The following is an 18945-nucleotide window of genomic DNA, read 5'->3' as shown; positions in this document are numbered from 1 at the left end:
AACTGAAGACAAAATTCACATATCAGAATAAAACTCGTTACCCCAGGGACTGGACAAAACAAAAATCTCTGGAAAATGTACAGCAGCAAGAGGTTTTCTTTTTTAAATGCTTCACCAAACATTTTCATATCAAGGATCTGAGCACTGAAGGTGCCAAAGAGCTGCTGGATGCCCTGAATCCTTCCCAGTTTGTGAGTGGGACTGTCCCAGCCATGCTCAGCTTCTTGCAAAAGACTTAAGAGTTTGGATACAACTAACTAAATAATTGTAAGATACTCTTTTAGTTTTGCAAGGCCTGAATGATTCATGGGCAGAAAGTAGGTCTGCAGCAAATTCATAATTGATGCGTCTCTTCCGATGCACAGTCAAACAAATGGAAAAATGGATTTAGAACACACTGGATTTGTTGTTTGGAAGAAGAGACATTCAAAAGACTGTCATGTTTTCTGGCTCGTCCTGAGGTACAATTCTATCTGGATGACGTGAGAGCTAAAACATTCATATCTTCATCCAGATAAAAACAGAAGTCAAGTCCCTCCAGGACAGGCTGGTGATCCACACATCCCGGGCATCCCAGGACACGTGAAATCACTTTGGCTTGGTTATTTCTAAACAAAATCATTCAAAAATCAGTCGCTTAAAAAAAATAATGAGATGAAGGACCTGTTTTTCTCTCCTCCACGTCCCCGTTTAATCGATTCTGCGATCAGGTGGGCACAGCAATAACTGTGGCATCAACCCGATGAAAACAGTGTTGCATTCAGAAACTCGATAAATGAATGGGAGGGACAAGCAGTGCCTCCCCCCCAAGGATGTTTTGTTAATTAAATTAGCATTTAAATAGCCAGAGCTAATCTGGGAAGTCAGCCCCTCATTACAGTAAGTAGGAAGGGGGAAAAGAGCCGGAGACAATTCCCTACAAGATGGGGTTAAGTTGGCGTTTCACAAACTATTTGCCCAGCCTGTCCCTCCCAAGTGAAAGCTGCCACCCCCCCTCTCTTTCCTCCCAGCATAATTAGCATGTTCCAGGGCTGTGAATGGAAACAATATCCTCCCTCCAAGCTGTGCCCCTCCAGGGAGATGCTTCCCACAGATTGTGAAACCCTGAGCCAGGGAAAGGGCTTGTCGGGGAATTCACAGTGGGGTAATTACACTGAGGTACCTTGTGCCAGTGCAAGAGAAGCTGCATTGCTGTAATTCATTGCAGGAAGCAGGGCCCTGAATAGAGGAGGAGTCCAGAGGCAGGACTGCAGAGAGCCAGCAGAATTTATTGCTCCTGCACATCTTCCCAGAGATCCCATCAAAAGTATCAAAACTGAGATGGTTCCTTGGACCCTAAGAACGTCTCGATCTTTGAAGAAGTTTGCAGAAGGCAGCAACGATTACGCGTGAATCTGGTTTCTCTCTGGCTGCTAGAACTGAAGGAGGGCTCAAAGGGTGATTTTTCAGATCTTAAAATAAATTCTTCATTCCAGGCAGAAAAATTAATTCTTCATTCCAGGCAGAAAATTTAATTCTTCGTTCCAAGTAGAAAACTGGAGCAAAACTTGTAAGAATTGTATGATTGCATTTGTTACTGTCCACTTAAAACAGCCTCTTCGGAATAAATAAAAAGGTTATATAAAATACATTCCCTAAAAGATTTACTGTTAAATTTTACATAAAATCAATGATAACTGAAACAGGAGAGGAGATGCAGGAGGAAGAACTGGATTTGGGTGACACCTGCTCTGCCCAGCTGTACCCACATCTGGCAAAGGGTTTCATCCCATGTCTTTAAATCAAATTCCAGGTGACTCAACCTGCTGTAAAAAAGACCCACCCTTCCCTTGCTGCTGGTGGTGTCCAGCTGTGAAACGGGGACTATATTTATCTCCCCTGAGAATAACTGGGTTTCAGAAAACGTTGGTGAAGTTTGTCGAGGCCCCAGCTGGAAAATACCACGAGAAGTTCAAAGCTGGGTTTCATCCTGTAATTGGATCCTCAAGTTCACAAGTGCAAGGACCAACTGTGCAGTCTGGAAGCGGGATGTTCCCACTCCCAACAAGAAACCCTCCACAGTATGGGGCTGTGGGGCTGGAGAGCAGATTCTTTCTTCTGCTGCAGAAAAAAACACATTTTCTGCTTCAAGCTTTTGCCACCCTGCTTGGTTTGACCTATTATTTAATTTTTTTTTAAACTTCAAGACATCTTCCCAACCCTCCTGCTCACTTGAGATGCTCTGGAGAACATGGACATTAATCTCAGTGTGACTTAAATGCCAGCTTAATATTTGTTTTCTCTCTGCCCTGACAAGATACTCTTCAGGCCAGGCAGGAATGAAATGATAAATATTAAGTGCAGTTCCCCTGGGCAAAAAGTGCTACCTGCCGAAATCTTATCTCAAAACCACTTGGAAATGTGTTATTTTTTTTACTTCTGTCACAAAACCTCATTGGACATTGAAAGGCCAAAGGGCTACAATTCTGAATTTGTTTTATTTCCTGTCCTTGCTGGAATCTGGCCTTTCAAAATAACACAGAGAGAATCCTTGTTTTGAACTAAAATAGCAGCTGCAAGGCTGTTCAACCATGACCATTTAAATGAGGGTTTGGGGTTTTTTTGCATCTTTGCATTACGGTTTCGTTCTCGGTCTTTGCAATCTGTGGCTGTGGTTGAACTGTTGATCTGTCTAATGGGGATAAATGGTAATATTGTTTATTGTTCAAACTGTCTCAGACTATTCCTGTTGAGCTTTTTTTGTGAGCTGTCTTTGCTGAGTGAATAGCACCAGACACGTCAATGATAGTCAGGGGTGGCTCTGTGAAACCAGAGCCAGATATCACTGAAACCCACATCTGTATGTTGGGTTATGGTCTGTGAGGGTTCTCTGGGGTCCTCAGCACAGGAAGGTCATGGACCTATTGGAGGAAAACCAGAGGAGGCCACGGAGATGCTCCAAGGGCTGGAGCCCCTCTGCTCTGGAGCCAGGCTGGGAGAGCTGGGGGGGTTCACCCGGAGAAGAAAAGGCTCCAGGGGGACCTCAGAGCCCCTTCCAGTGCCTAAAGGGGCCTCAGGAGAGCTGGAGAGGGACTTTGGACAAGGGCCTGGAAGGGCAGGACAAGGGGGAATGGCTTCACATTGACAAAAGGTGGGGTTGGATGGAATACTGGGAAGGAATTCTTGGCTGGTGAGGCCCTGGCACAGGTTGCCCAGAGAAGCTGTGGCTGCCCCATCCCTGGAAGTGTTCAAGGCCAGGTTGGACGGGGCTTGGAGCAACCTGGGATAGTGGAAGGTGTCCTTGTTCATTGCAGGGGGTTAGAACTGGATGATCTTTAAGGTCCCTTCCCACCCAAACCATTCTGTGATGCTGTGATATTCCAGAACCGTCTGGACATAATCCTGTGCTGTGTGTCCTAAGATGAATCTGCTTGAGCAGGGAAGTTGGACCAGATGACCCCCTCTTGCCCCTTCCAAACTGACCGATTCTGGGATTCTCTGATTCTCTGATCAGACATCGGAAGGGGCTGACCAGGGAGGTGGTGGAGTCCCCATCCCTGGAGTTGTTCAAGGAATGACTGGACGTGGTATTTAGTGCCACAGCGTAGTTGAAAAGGTGGTGATCGGTCACAGGTTGGACTCGATTACCTCAGAGGGCTTTTCCAACCTAACTGACTCTGGGACGCAGCCAGCCTGCTTCCCACCCAGGTGGGGACACAGGGAAGAACTACATCTCCCAGCGCGCACCGCGGCGGCCCGCCGGGAGCAGGGAGGCGTGGCGCGGCCCGGTGCACGCCGGGAGTTGTAGTCCCGGCGGAATTGGCCTGGCGCGGCACCTCCCTCCGCGGCCGCTCCTCCCCGTGCCCGGCTCTCCCTCCGCAGACGGAAGCCGGGCAGGGACGAGGGAGCCGGGAAAGCTGGAGCGGCAGGATGGGGGACTCCAAAGTGAAGGTGGCGGTGCGCGTCCGCCCCATGAACCGGCGAGGTGAGACCTTCCTTCCTCAGCGAACCCCCCGTTCCCTTCTCCTTCCCGAGAGCAATGCGGGACCGGGGGGTGCCGATCCATAGGGACAGGTGTCCACAGGGACAGGTGTGCCCGAGGGTGGGTGCATCGGGGCGTGAGCGTGTGTATTTATTTGTTCATTATAAATAAATACACCCTGTATAGGCACGGCTGGGTCTGTGAGCGAAGCCGCGCTGCGCTCGCCCCCCTCTCCCGCCGTCCCTTTTCTTAAATCTTCCTAGTTTTATGGCTTTTTTTTTTTCCTCTCCTTGCCCACTTCGTCCCTTCTCCACACCTCCTGCACCTGCTTTACAGCCGGGCTGTGCCCGCTTCCCGCTGGGAAAGCCCTTCCTTCTTCCTGCTTTGGGGTTTTGGGGGGAAAATTCCTCTTTTTCTGTATTTTGCCCCGTGTTAATCCATCCCGTCGCTCTCCAGCCCCTATTCCTGCCCCTCGGCGCTTGAGTGGGACGGATTTAACCCGATGACAGTGACACAGGGGCAAAAACAAGAAGGAAAACGGAGAAAAAGAAGCGTGAATTGACAAGAGAATATTTTTTTTTGTTGTTGCTGGGTTGTTGGTGGGGTTTTTCCCCCCCCCTCCACGAAACTTGCCTAAGGGTTATGTTAATCAGACCGTGGTCTGGGCAGCTGTTTAAATGTTTATTACTTGTCTTAATTAGAAAAACTTGCTCTGGATGATGAGGAAGTGATATGAAAAGGCAGCTTCAGCCAAGGAATGGGAAGGTGAAGAAGGCAAAAATCCAAGAAACGTGTAGGGTGGCTTCCCCCCTCCCCTATTCTTACAGGAGTATGCCAATAATTCCTTTTGGGGAAAGGGAATCCAGTGAAGTCAGTTTAATAGCTGAAGCAAAAAACAGGAGGGAGGGGGGAAACCCTTTATCTTCTACATGATCTGAAACAAAGTAACTTTTTAATTCTTTTCAATTGAAAAAAAAAAAAAAGGTTAAATATTGAATACAGAGTTTCCATACCTTGCAAAACGACAGCAGGGGAACGTTCTCGGAGTTCACAAGAGCTCTGGAGTCCCACTTCCAGAAAAAAAGATGGAGTTGATGTCTTTACAGTCTGGTGGGTCAGGGATATTTTGACCAAAACCTGCATTTTGTTAAACCTCAAGTCTCAAGCTCTCAAAACTGAGGAGGGACCCATCCTTGTGGAGAATTGCTTGGAGGAAGTGGAGTGACAGGGTGGAAGAGTTGGTGGAAGCTGGGAGAGCAGCTGGAAGGTGGTGCCTGGTTTCGGTGGCAGACGTGGGCTTTCCTCTTGCTCATGTCCCTTTCCTGTCATAGGTCATTTCCTTGGCTGTGCCCCAGGCACCTTCTGACTGGTTTACCCCCGGGATTAGACAGTAATTCCGGTGGGAAGGGACCTCTGGAGGTCTCTGGTCCAACGCACTGCTCAGAGCAGGTCAAATGAGATGAGGTTGCACAGGGCCTCGTTCACTGGAGCTGTGAATCCCCAGGGATGACTAATGCACCTCTCCCTCCCAAGGATATCCTACATCTGTTCAGTCCTGAGTTTGTCCATGTGTCTGATTCCAGCCAGGGACTCAGTTCTGCAGGAAGTATATGTGGGCAAGAAGTAAGGGAAGTAAAGGAATCTGGGAGAAGGGAAGATTGTATCTTGTTATCTGAGCTATTTCATGGAATCAGAGAACATCCTGAATTGAAAGAGACCCACAAGGACCATTGAAGTCCAACTTCTGGCTCTATTTTATTCTCTCTAAACTTAACAATGTTAAGGGCTGGAGGGGATGGCTGAGCCCTGGTTGTTAGGAGGTTGATCCAGGAGTGAGAGAGATTTGTGTATCAGTCCTTGGTGCTCATCAGAGGGAAGAGGGACATGAACCCTTCACTCTTGGCACATTTCTTGGCAGTTTGCAGCTATTAATCATCCTGTTATTTGTAAGTGATACCTAAATCCATTTAAGTCTAGCCTAAAAGATCAATGTCTTTTTCTCTCTCAAACAAACAAAATGTCCTGGAATTGAGTTTTTTCCCAGCAGATTGTCACAGTCAGGTCTAAACAACTGATAGCTCCATGTAGTATTTCTGATGCTCCTAGAATTTATACAAATAAACCTTGATATCAAGGCTACTATTTTTCTTACCTGTTTAATCTGAAATTTAAGAATTTGTGCAACTGATTCTCTGAAGAGTCATCCACTTGTGAGGCTTCCGTGGCTCTGCTTTTTTAACAGGCTTTGAGGCCAGAGGCAGCTTTCCTGGAAGCTCTCTCATGCATACTTTGTTCTGAGCAGTATTTGTATGAAGTTCTGGGGCTTTGGACCTGAAGCAAGTATTTGTTTTCTTCGGGATCACGAGTAATGTTCTTTCCTTCCCTCTGCACCGAAGGGCTTAACATTGCAAACCTGTCAGACTGTGGAAACTTAAGCTTTGAAATATTCTCTGTGTTTACTTGTGGTGGTGGTGGTGGTTGTCTTTGGTGTTTGAATTATGAATTTCTTCAGGCAAGGGTTTATTAGGTTAATAAAAGTGGTGTGCTTAACTGTTACTCGTTTTTACAGCTCATAAAAGTATAATGGGTTCCTTCCATGCATGTGGAAGGGATTTCTCTATCAAATAGTTGGTTATTTATAGCACTCACATTTCAGGGTGTTTATACTGAGGGTCCTGCATCATTCTTATGCTCAGTGTGGTATCTATAAATTAAGTTTATAGTACTCATTTTTAGGGAGGGGAGGGATTTGTAATTGTACTTGGGTTTCCTGGTTTTGTTGGGTTTTTTGGTTGTTTTTTTTTTTGCATCTAGGCTACTTTTTTTTTTGCATCTTGCTTCAAATTAGACCCAATCCTACAAAGCCTGCATGGAAGCCTTGCTTTGGAAAGCCATTGCTGTGTCAATGTGGTTGCAGCACCACATCTGAAGTTGGAGGCTCTGTTGGGTATCAACAGAGGCTCCTTTTTTTCCATCCTTTCTCCTTTGCAAACTGGGATCTCGATTAACAGGCTTTTATGAATTAAATAATCCAGCACTGTTTTGTTAGATAAGACAGTCTTCTATTTTCTTGGCTCCATAATTCACTGAAGTATTTCCTAGTGCACTGCTTTATTCAGATGGGATCTTGATAACAATCAGGAAGTTCTTTTGCTGTTTTATTTCAGAGTTGCACTGGATTTCCTTTTATGAATGTGATGTTTGGCTTCTCTTAGATATTCATTATACTTCAGGCAAATGCTGTGCAAACCATACCATGAAGCAAAGCAAATGACAGCTGGAGGCCTTTTAATTAAGATTTCTCTTACTGAACACTTTGTTTTCAGGTGATGTTGGGGTATAGGCATCTCATAAGTACTTGGGTTTCCTTGTGCCTTTGAATCAATTCAGTGTAGCATTAATTAGTGCTGATAAAAGATGTTACATTTTAAAAGAGTGCAATTTACACTCAAGGATATGGTCGATGGCACCTTAAGCCAGTCCAAGCTGCTGTTGTGCTGCTACATCTCACTTGGGTTAATACTTTTCTGTTTAAAAAAAAAGCCAGGAAACGAACTGCCTGTATCCTGGCAGGATTAAACTGTTCTAGGATTGTAGTGTAAGACCTACAGCTCCAGTTTGAACGTCTGGATTGCCTGTAAATATGCATTCAGGTATCTATTATGTTAACATGTATATTTATCCAGACTAGTTTCTGTGTTCAGACAGGGGTTTTCTCATGCTTTGGTGATCCAGGTTCTGTTTCCAGTGCTTGTAAAGAAGGAATTTGCTTCTCTGTCTGCACGAGCTTCTGACCATGGTGTCAGGTGGTAATTTTATGTCCTCCCACTCTGTGGAGGAGGTTGCATTTCCAGCCACTTGAAATGTTTTTGGGGTTGAGGTGAGGAGGTGGAGGTTGTTCCTATGTTTTTGTTTGTTTGGAGATGACAACAGAAACAATTTGTCTATAAACTGGAGTTTGTGCAAGCCGGTTTATAAGATTAATTATGGTATTAGAGTGAGTGGAATGGCACCTGTTGTATCCTGATGGCAACATGGGAACCACAAGACTTTACTTTACCATTATCACGAGTGCCTAGAGTTTGGAATATTTCCTGGTGATTGCTGATAACCTATAAAAGTGTTTGTGGTACGAGCAGGATTAAGCTCAAGATACACGGTGCCAAAAGGGTAAAGGATGCAGAGTTAATGTTTCATCTTGTCTTCCTCAGTGAGGCAATTGTATTTTAAAAACTCCTAAGGTGCTACAAGCTTCCTCCCCACAGCCAGAGACTCCCAGGCAGCCCAAGGTGGAAGCCACAAAGGCAAACAATTGTAGTGCTAATTACACCTGAAGTGCAGGATGAGATTACCTGGCTGCTCTGGTTTCACAGCAGCTTGCTCCTCCTCGAGTCAACAGAAGATCAGGTGGACAGGCTTTGAATAGTTCTGCCTTGGCTTTCGGGTTTGCATTTCATCCCTGTCAACTCCAAAGCCTGAAAGAAAGCAGCAGCCTGGAGTTGTGTGTTGAACTTCCTCGGCTCTCTGAGCTGCACCAGAGGGTCACCGGACTGAGTTACTCACTCAGCCCCCAAGAGCTGAGCAGCAGCAGAGCTGACTGTGAGTAAGGTTCGTGTAAAGTTACACCAAGGGCCTTTACTAAAGCTGTTTGAGAAGCATTTTTCTTGCAGAGAATGAAACAGCAAAGGATCGAACTTATTTTTTAGCGTTCGGACAACGTGGCGTTAACGTGTGAGGGCAGCTTGATTTCATGTGCTCGTGAGCTTGAGTTGACTTCCACCTCATCGACAAGCACTGTGTGCCCTTCCAGATGCTCTCATACATATTTAATGGGCTCTAATTGCTGCAAACTGAAATTTTCATGACTTATATTTGCGCAGTTTTCATACAGCAGAGAAGCTTGAAAGATGCCTGCGTAGGGGAGACGTAAGGGACAAATCAAGTTGCTGTATTTCTGTCAGAATTTATCATCATTATGTCGTATAATTAATTCCCTAAAAGTGCTGTTACACTATTTTTTCCATATAAGCTCTTAGCGCTGTCATGTAGATGCAAGTTATTTTGACACTCACTCATATAGTCAGTTTTTCATTTATTTGTGTTGGCTCCTACGTAGCAAAGGGCAAAGAGAAAAGTCACTCTTAGGAAACAAATATTGGCAGGGAATCTTGAGGACTTGTCCTCTTTGAACTTGCTTTCACATGTCTTTTTCAAACAAAAACAAAACAAAAAAATCGAAACCCAAACAACAAAAAAAACCCAAACAAAACAAAAACACCCCCCAAACAACAGCTTCTCTTTTTTTTTTTTTTTTTTTATTTGGCATTTATTTAATTTGTGTGATAAGCAAACTTTTAAATATTTTTAGATTACTATTTAAACATCTCAGCGTTATTGCCATTTGCTTTTGGAGACCAAGAAAAGTACAAGGAACCAACTGTAATTTCTTATTCGGTGCAACTTGAAGGCTCAGGCCACAACATTCCAGTTCTAACCTTCCAAGGGAATGTTAATCTCCTGAAAATCTACTGGCAATTTAAAATATAAAATTTCTATCGTCTGTCTTTACAGGAGATTATTCTGAGCTTTTGTATCTGGGGCCAATTTTGGCTTATGAGCTTAGTACATGCACTTTAAACCTTTCACATTTTATTTTTTATACTTCACTTGGCTTCCCTAGCTTTTGTGAAACTCGACAAGAGCTGTTGTGCTGGTTCCCAGTGACTCTGCAGAGCTGGATGTCCATCTCCAAGGGGTCCTGGGGTGTCAGTGCTGCCCTAAACCTCGTAGTGGAACCAGGGGGGAATCTGTCACAGCTTTTATTTGACCTGTGTTGTTAACACCAGGTTCAGATCTTCGTTTCATTGGGGTTTGGGATCAAATGGTATTTGAAAGGGCTGAAAAACTGTCAACCTTCATAAACCAGCTTGTTAAATTGAGATCTAATGGGAAAATTCATACGGCAGTAAAAGCTCTTGATTAATTGGGAAGTGCTTTCCCTTAATTCACAGAATCCCAGAATGGTTTGGGTGGGAAGGGACCTTAAAGCTCATCTTGTTCCACCCCCTGCCATGGGCAGGGACACCTTCCACTAGCCCAGGTTGCTCCAAGCCCTGTCCAACCTGGCTTTGGACACTTCCAGGGATGGGGCAGCCACAGCTTCTCTGGGCAACCTGTGCCAGGGCCTCCCCACCCTCCTAGCCAAGAATTCCTTCCCAATATCCCATCTCTCCCTGCCCTCTGACAGTGTGAAGCCATTCCCCCTTGTCCTGTCCCTCCATCCCTTGTCCAAATCCCTCTCCATCTCTCTTGGAGCCCCTTTAGGCTCTGGAAGGCTGCCATCATCATATAAAATGTCAAAAAATGGGTATATAAAGAGGAAAATATGGAAGGTCACATAAGTTGTAACAGACTTTTCATCTTTCCTGGCTGTGGTACTAAAAGCCTTTAGTTCCAAACTCCTGTTTAAACCACTGCAGGCTGACTTATTTACTGTGTCATCTTTCATTTTAAGATTGTTTCATGCTGCCCTGTAAAAGCTCTCTGTTAGGATCATTTTGTTTGGTTCTGAAATACAGTAACCTTAAAATGGGATGGGTTTTTAGGGTAGTGGCTGAAAAAGGTGGCAGTTCAAGTGGTTTTTTTTGTGATGCAGCCGAGTTTGATCTGTGTCTTACTGGAGTGAGTTGGGTATAACATTATCCAGCCTGTGCAGCTCATCTTTGAAAACAGTTCCCTGCCTGATCCATAAGCAAAGATGGAGATTTCCCAGAGGTGAAAACAGCTGACATTTTCCAAAATACTTTTCTCCCCTTCCCCCAGGATTCACATCCCCTCCTTGTCCCTGCCCCAAACCTGCTTGGTTCATTTTAAAGTTGCACCTTTGCTGGTGTTTCCTAACCCTGTTGTGGAAAATCTGCTGGGGTGAGTTTATGATTACCAGCCTCGTGACTGCTATTACAGAGGGAATTTAAACTCCTACCTGTTGTGGGAATGGACCAGTGCCTGCTGAATCCATTCCATGTGCTGTTAGGCTGCTCCTGGCTTTGCTTTTCCAGCTCTCTCTTGCTTGCTGACTTTTCCACCCTGTTTGAAACACACCGAATTTCTTAGGCCAGTGAAAAAGCCCAGAGTCATATGGGTAGAATGAATTATTTTTACAACACCCATAAGGCTTTTATCCAAAGGCATAATAGTAATTTTGGATTTACACAAGAGTGGTTTCAGCTGAGATCTACATTGCCCGAATCCCAGTTTTTAGCATCCTAAGAAAAGTCTTGTGGGGGAGTTGAAAAAATCAAGGGAGAGTGGCTTCCTTCAACCCCCACCTTCCAGTTTTACAAGTAAAATAAAAACTCATCCAAGAGACTCCCTGTGAGGAGCTTGGACACACAGGACTTAACAATTATTCCTGCACTCAGCCCAGCTTTGCTTAACACTTCCATGGCTGTGAAATGTAAATGATACGTGTTACCCTTTTATTATGGATGTCACAGCTCTCTTACTCCAAAGCTGTGAAAGAGAGACTTTCATTGCCTGCAATAAATGTTTCTTGATGTTGGGAGTTGGAGTTTTAATTCTTCAAAGAGCAATTAGCTGATTAGTTGCTTGATTTGCTGAAGCAAATGAGGAGTTGATTGTGTTTGCTCGGGTAATGACTGAAGGTAGGAACAGGTTGGCAATAATAATGGGGGAGATTTTATTTTTGTTTGAGAGGCAGGATTTGGGATAAATGTCCAAAGTCTGACAGGGAGCCACTTCTGTCATCTTTTAACTTCTAAATTTTGTGCTGCCTGAAAAAACACCTGTATTATAGGTGGAAAAAATAATAATACCATGCTTCAACAAGTGAGTCCTTACTACAGGATGAATTAATTGGGTTTTTTGGATGTGCATGGTTATCATCTTATCTTGGTGCATCCTGATTTTCCTTGTTGTTCAGGAGCAGCAGGTACACAGTTTAGCTGGGAGACACTGAAACTAGTAAAAGTAAGGGTGGAGTCCTTGTGTGATCATATCCAAAAGAGCAGGCAGATAATTTGACTATAAGGCCAACCTGCTTAAGTGATATTAAAAACTTAATGAGGTGGAAATTACGATGATATAAGTTTCAGCAGTGGCTAATGTAAGATTCATCCCTCAATTTACTGGAAGCATTAAAGAAATCAGAAATCTGTCAAAGAACATGGTTTGTAATAGAGCCAGAATTTTAGAAAGTGTGTGATGTGCTATTAAATCAGGATTTAAACTGTTTCCTCGGCTAAAAGGAGAGTTGCCATGTGAGCCTTTGGCCAGGGTAACTGGGATAAGCAGCCTTAAGGCTGTCTGGATGCACGACCCAGCTTAGAGGCTCAATATAACTGTTTCTTAGGGGTTTATTTCATGTGACACCATGAACTGATGGAGCAGTTCAACCCTGCTGGGACAAGGTCTCTTCCCTCTGTACAGGTCTACCCACTGTTTGCACGGCCTTTGTCCTTCTGAGCTGTCACTGGGCTGATGGAGCTTTCCACGGGGTCTGAATATATTCATTTTCATGTTGGGTAGTTTTCTGCTGTTGAAGCAACTTGAAGTGACTTGCAGAGGAGTCTGCTGAGCAACAGGCACAGGAAGGAAGGGCTGAGACCTCTGTGTTTGGCAATAGCTGTTAGTTTGGCTCACCCCATCTTCCCAAGCTGTGCTGTCTGTCACACCAAGGTGAGGGATTTGAACGTTACCCGTGTCAGGGTGATAATCAGACAAGGTGTGTTGCACGAGACAAATTGGCTTTGAATCTTTCCTTCTTTTCCTGTGAGGACATTTGACTTGAAGGAAGTCTCATATCCTGCCTGTGTGCTTCCTTAAGGGTATTTCCCAAAGAATACAGGTAAGTAAGACCATGAGTTCTTACTGGGCACTCATGGATGCAAAACCTGCCATGGGCATGTCAGGAGATGGATTAAAAACGTGACAGAGACCATGCTGCTTACAGGCAGCGTGTGCAGACCTTATGCTTTGCATGAGGCAGGTAAAAACCTCCCTCAGTAGCTGGGAAAAGCAGGTCAGTGCAACACAGAATGTTAATCACTAACCAGGCAGCCCGAGATAAAGTGCCTTGTCGGATATGGGACGTACGAGGAGTATGGTTTCATCTAAGCAAGCATGTATTGCATATTAATGATGGGTAAATTGGCTTTCAGGGTGTGGAGAGAAATTAAAATAAACACTGCCTTCTGGAACTTGTCTGGCTCTTCCTTCTGCAAAAGCACAGGGTAATAACAGAGGAGCAGTTTTGCTCAGAAGGCTTTCAGTTCCACGTGACTGCCTGCTATGAGCAGTAACCTCGAGCTTTGGCTTTCTTTGTTGAGTGTCAAGCAGCAAAAAGCTGTAACATTTCTTTCAAAAAATTGCCATGGAAGAAACTCCCTCTGATTATGTTATTTAGCAGGAGCAAAAAAGGTGCTGTGCAATAATGAAGATCTGCAGTCTTTGCCCGGGAGATTTTCAGTCTGAGTTTATAAGGTGCCGTGAGGTGAAAGAGCAAGTACAGGTGACACAGAGGAGGAAAGAGCAGAGATGAAGGAGGATGAGGATTATAATTAACGTGATTAGACACGAGCTCATTTTGGTGATTCAGCTGAGGTGTTGAACCCTGTGTGGAGGTTGTTCAGCGTCGCCCCTCGTCATCCTGGCGGGGTGTGAGCAGTGTCGTTGTGTGTTCAGTGGAATCAGCACTTGGATGCACTTTCCAGGATCTGTGTCACAAGGCCTGACTTTTTGGTGTCCAGGCCCTCTGTCCTGGGTGTCTGTGGGCAAGTGGCGTGTGCTTTATTTCATATCTAACTGCATTTGTCACTGGGTGGATACTTTGGACTGTTGTCAGTGTTATCTGAACCTTTTATTTTGCCTTCCCCGCCTCTACGGCCGAGAATTCTCATACCCTCCAAATATCCTTATTACTCATCGTCCACATCCCATTGCTGAGCGTCCTTTGGAAAAGCTGGGCTTTCCAGCTGACTGGGAGCCCGTGGGGGGAAGGACAAGCCCTTTTTCTACGTGCTCACACCTAAATTATTTTTGATGGGACTTGAATTTCTCGGAGCAGGTGCCCCAGGACTGACAGCTGGCACCACACGCCGCGGCGGCACAACAGTGGCCGGGGAAAATGTGCTGCAGATGGCAGGGGCAGCTTTCCCCCTGCGAGCTGGGAGGCATTGAGGGAGCAATAAGAAGAGCTGTCAAAGTGGTACCATGCCTAAATGGTTCTTTTCCCCCAGAAGAAATTTCATACTGCCCTTGTATATGCTGATTGTCCTTCAGTGAAACCTAAGTGCTCTTTCTTGTTTTGAAAGGAGTGCTTGCTTTAAAGCTGGACAGGATCCATCCCATCAGAATATGCCTAGAAGTGGAATTTGGCAATAGTCCTGTTTCTATTCTCTAGCTGATGGGTGGCTGTCAGACTGCATGAATAAATTTGGTGTCTGGAGGAAGTAATGGTGTATATAATCCCAGTGCTTTAGGAGCAGCACTTGACACTCTCTCATTTCTTTATAGAGCTTGATCTGCATACAAAATGTGTGGTGGATGTGGATGCAAACAAGGTTATTCTTCATCCTGTAAACACCAACCTTTCAAAAGGAGATGCCAGGTAAGATTTTTTGAATTAGGAAGGTCGGGTTTCGTAAATTAAATATGAGCCTAACAACTAGGAAATGTAGGCCTTGATAGAAAGCTTTCAGTTTAAAAAATAATATATATCCTTTCCACAGTGTAATTGCCATCATCCATAAAATAAGGCTGATTTTGTCACGCTGGGAAGTTGCTTTGAAAACCTCGTGCTTTCTGCATTTGCTTCCTGCTCTCCACAGTGTTTTAGTGGTTAATGGGTCCATGAACTATTTAACTTTTTTTCTCATAATGCTGTTATGAAAAACAGGAGAAATTTAAATCTGCAAAATAATTCGAGCGGGGCCCAGTTTGTCATTTTGGGATGAAATTAATTTTCACAGTTATTTTCTCGTAATGGGTCACGGTGTAAGAAGGGGAATGGGAACACGCTGGAGAGGTTTAGCTCCAGGAGTTTCTTGACAGTGGGGCATTCCATGCATCAAAAATCCTTGGAAAAGTGAGTAAGGGTAGGGATCAGTTCGTGTCAGAACAAATCCGTTAAAGTACTGTGAAACTGAAAAGTCATGTAATAATTGATAGAGTTAAGGTTGTGACTGTTTAATTTATTGCTTGATGCCAGGGGAGGAAGTGAAAAAATGTGTGCATGAAACAAAATAACAGGGGTGCAGGAAAAGGCAAAACCTGTTACTGGATATCTACAATCATCTGTTTTTCCGGGGAAAAAAAGGAAGAGGTAAGGGTAAAAGTAAAAAGTAAGGGTAACAGAAAGGAAAAAAAAAAACCAGTTAAACACATAGAAGAGCTTTGTTTAAATTTTCATGTGAGGCTGAACTGTATGTCAGTCGTCAGTAGAAGTATTCATTAACTGATCTCTCATAATTCAAACCCAAGTGGTAGTAAATGGAAAAGCAAAGAGATCATCAGGTGAAATATTTACTTTCTATTGTCATTAGCTGAGAGATTTATTACAGACAGTGGGACTGGAGCTTTAATAAGTTACTTAAAATCAAACAGGCTCTGTGTGTGTGTGGGGGGGTGTTTTTGTTTGTGTCGGTATCCACCTCCTCCAGAAACACGTGTATTGTTCAGCTGCCAAAAACCTGCGTCGATTTGAGCCTTTAAACCAGCTAAAAATGGCAGGAAATTGAGATTCTCAGAAGCTGAGTCGGCCACAGCTGGATTAAAAATGTTACTCATAGTTTCTCTAAAACGTGGCAACCAGTCAAGTGCATGGTTTATCCTCCCTAGTATGTGTTTAAAAATGTTCATAGAGCAAACACATCATGCAAATCATGCCCCTTGGCAAGGGAGGGATGGGTTGGCAGTGGCGTTGAGGTCCCAGACAAGGTGGTGAGCTCAGTGTGAGAATCCAGCCTGGGAGAGCAAAGAATACTTCATTTGCATCCTCACAAATAGCCATTGCTAATCTAGGCAGGAAGCATAGGAAAGTTATAGGGGGTGATTTAATAGCAAGAGGGAAACGTGGAGGCCCATGAACTGCACTAAAGGTTTGCCTGCAAACGGTGAGACGACATATCTCGAAAATATGATCTCAGAAACACAGTTGGGTTTGGAACAGGGTCCTATCCAGCACATCATACCCTTGGGAGGCTGCTGCTGAATTGTCTTGGCTTCTGCAGCTCCATCAGAGGAGTCTTAAATATCAGCTCAAGGAAAAGGTTAGTCTTAGTTACAGGTTTTCTAAGTTTTGGGGGTGAATTCACCCTCAGGTTCTGCTTCTGCTTCCAGATCCATCAACTACTTTTCCTTGTGTTACAAAATCATTCCTTCTGATTTCAGACTGTTTTAGTGTCTAAAGTGAGCTGGAGGAGTTCTGGCAAACACAGAGTGCTCTTCACAGGGAAAAGAAAAGTAAATAATACTGTAAATAAATACACTGTTTAGGTGCTCGCAAGGCAGGACAGGTTTGAAAACCTTAAGAGCTTTCCTGTGTTTCTCATTAAGGTGCCAAAGTCAATTTGGGAACTGGGAAAAGAATTTTAGAAACAGAACTCTGTGCTGTCACATCCCCACTTGTCATGACTCAGCCATGCTCCGGCAGGGAGTGACATTTGGAAAAACAACCCATGACTTTTGGAAATACGTGGGGTTTTTTTTTTCCCCCACTTCCATCCTTTCTGGGAGAAACCAAGTCTGGGAGATGGGTGGGTGTAAATAAATACCCCAGCTTGGGGTGTTTGGGGCCTGACTGCTGGAGGTAGCAAATTGTGTCGATATAATTACCACTGAAACGTTTTCAGGTCTTCAGAAAAGTGTCTCCACTGTTTCAGATGTGGCATTAAAAATTAAGGAATGTTCTGAAAATCCAGGTGGTAACTGATGGACCTCATTTTCTCTATGAACTGAATATATTATTTACACATTTCTCTGGAGACTTGAGGGTTAATAAGTAGGTGTAAAACGCTCTTAAAAAAGAAGTCCCTTTTCATATGGCTTCAAAAATCTGGCGTTCTCTTGTTATTCCTTAACCAAGAAATGACCTTTCCTGAGCTAGAGCAAGGCAGCAGTTATTTTATTGAGCAATCCTTGATGGGCTTGTGCAGGTTTCAGTAACCTGATCACTTACAAAAGATCAATTTTTAAATCTGTGTATGACCTCCAGGCTTTGCTACTAACCTTGGCCTGTTGGGGGGTGGGTTTGGTTGAGCTGAGTGAAAATTAAAATTACACTGTGTGGAAACGGTCAGGCTTTTCTTTAGCTGCTTTCACCAAATTATTTGTGACAGAGCTTCGAGTTTTGTCACAATTTTCCCCAGATGACCTTTGATGTCAATGAAAATATCCCCTCTTGAGGATGTGTGAACCTCCAGGATGGATAATATCATTAGCATGACTTGTCCCCTCTTTTGTTTGCCCTTGCTGAGCTGTCTGTTCTCTGCTCTCCCTGTTGCAAAGGTCAAGGCTGAAGTTCCTTTATCAACTCAGGGTTTACTCTGTGCTGCAAAGATTACTCACAGCATTATTACTCTGTGGCTGGGGCTTGGGAGAGGGTGTGAACTCATTTTGATTGAAGTGAATAGATAAGTCCTGGGCAACAATTGGAATGTTTATAGGAATCAATTTTTTTGGAAAATCTCCAAACAGACTCTAATTACTCCAGGTTCCTTTACAGCCATTTTTTTTTTTTTAACTATCAATTTGCTTGTGCTGTAATTTTGTATTTCCCAAACAGAACCTCATAAAAAGACTTGATTTTTTTTTTTTTTTTTTGACAGGTCAGACAAAGAAGTTTTATTATATCTTGCAGGCATAACTGTAATTGATGTGTAAGTGATATGAGCTCAGAGATCAGTTGTGTATTAGTCTGGCACAGGCCTATGAATCAGCCTTGATATTTGTAAAGCCAAAGCATTCATTAAATCTGCCCAACAAACCACCTCTGAGCCTTTTTATTAAGAGAAAATGCTTAAAAATGAAACAAGTGCTGACTTCACTGTACTTTTGTTGCACTTGGAGGTTTCTAGCTGCTTTCCCTCTTGTTTTGCAGAACAGAGGTTCCAAAGACTGGCACAGGGTAAAAACTCTTCCAAGGAGTGAGTGCAGCTAAATGAAGCTGACAAGTGTGTTAAACCAGGCTGGGTTTTTCCTTTTCAGCTATTGTAATGTCTTTATAATTACTGCTTTGTAGTAGATAATTCAATAAATGAGGATATTTTTTAGAGATTTGCTTTTAAGGTATCTGTTTCTGGATTTGAACGGGTTTGCTTTTGTGTACCCACACAGACAACGTTTTTGGTCGTGAAGTTGTGATGTTTAAACTCAAGTAATTTGGTTGTTTTTAAGGAGTTCTGGAAATGGAGAAGGGGTGTGTTATTATCTTAGACTTGAGGATTTTTGTAACCTTGCAGCAGCTGAGCTTGATGATTCCTGCTTTGAGGAGGAACTGGATGAAGCCCAAGTATATTTTACTTAAAAAGGAATATTTTTATAAGATTCCTCTGCCATTCCAGTTCCCATTTTCTTTCCAAGACAAATGACAGCTCTGGAGAAGGTTGTGGGGAGATGGGGTTTGGAGCAACCTGGGATGGTGGAAGGTCTCCCTGCCCATGGCAGGGGGTTGGAATGGGATGAGCTTTAGGGACCCCTCCCACCTAAACCATTCCAGGATTCAAGCAGATAATAAATTGCTGATTTCAGGTGAGTGCTGAAATTCAGGGAGTGGTTGGGTTGAAATGAAAAGCCCAGTGTGTTAAAACTTTCCACAGTTTGTCTTTGGACTGAAGTTTTTTCTTCTTACAAAGAACCTTTTAATCCCTTTAAAGAAGAAATGAAGATTAGGACCAATTCTGGCAAAGATTTAGATATTGAAAAAATGCTGCCAGAAAACAAGTATTGGAGTCTCAAGGACTAAGCAA

The 18945-nt window shown here is 43.7% G+C and overlaps 1 protein-coding gene across 5 annotated transcripts in view; it reads left to right on the top strand.

The window, feature by feature from the left end:
• The first annotated feature begins 3850 nt into the window (after nt 1-3850).
• KIF13B (kinesin family member 13B) overlaps nt 3851-18945 on the top strand; it is a 129897-nt gene continuing 114802 nt past the window's right edge. For all 5 annotated transcript variants that reach the window (XR_001877313.1, XM_017830471.1, XM_017830470.1 and 2 more), the window contains exons 1-2: nt 3851-3964; nt 14495-14588. Coding sequence is in view for 4 of the 5 variants with exons in the window: in XM_017830471.1 (XP_017685960.1) it covers nt 3910-3964; nt 14495-14588 (149 nt within the window). In the remaining variant the exon portion in view is untranslated. The remainder of the gene's footprint in view (nt 3965-14494; nt 14589-18945) is intronic.

This window comes from Lepidothrix coronata, unplaced genomic scaffold (assembly GCF_001604755.1).
Source record: "Lepidothrix coronata isolate B3197 unplaced genomic scaffold, Lepidothrix_coronata-1.0 Scaffold179, whole genome shotgun sequence".
In the NCBI taxonomy this organism is placed as follows: domain Eukaryota; kingdom Metazoa; phylum Chordata; class Aves; order Passeriformes; family Pipridae; genus Lepidothrix; species Lepidothrix coronata.
Note: the sequence above shows the minus strand (reverse complement) of the source record. Positions and strands in the feature narration are given on the sequence as shown.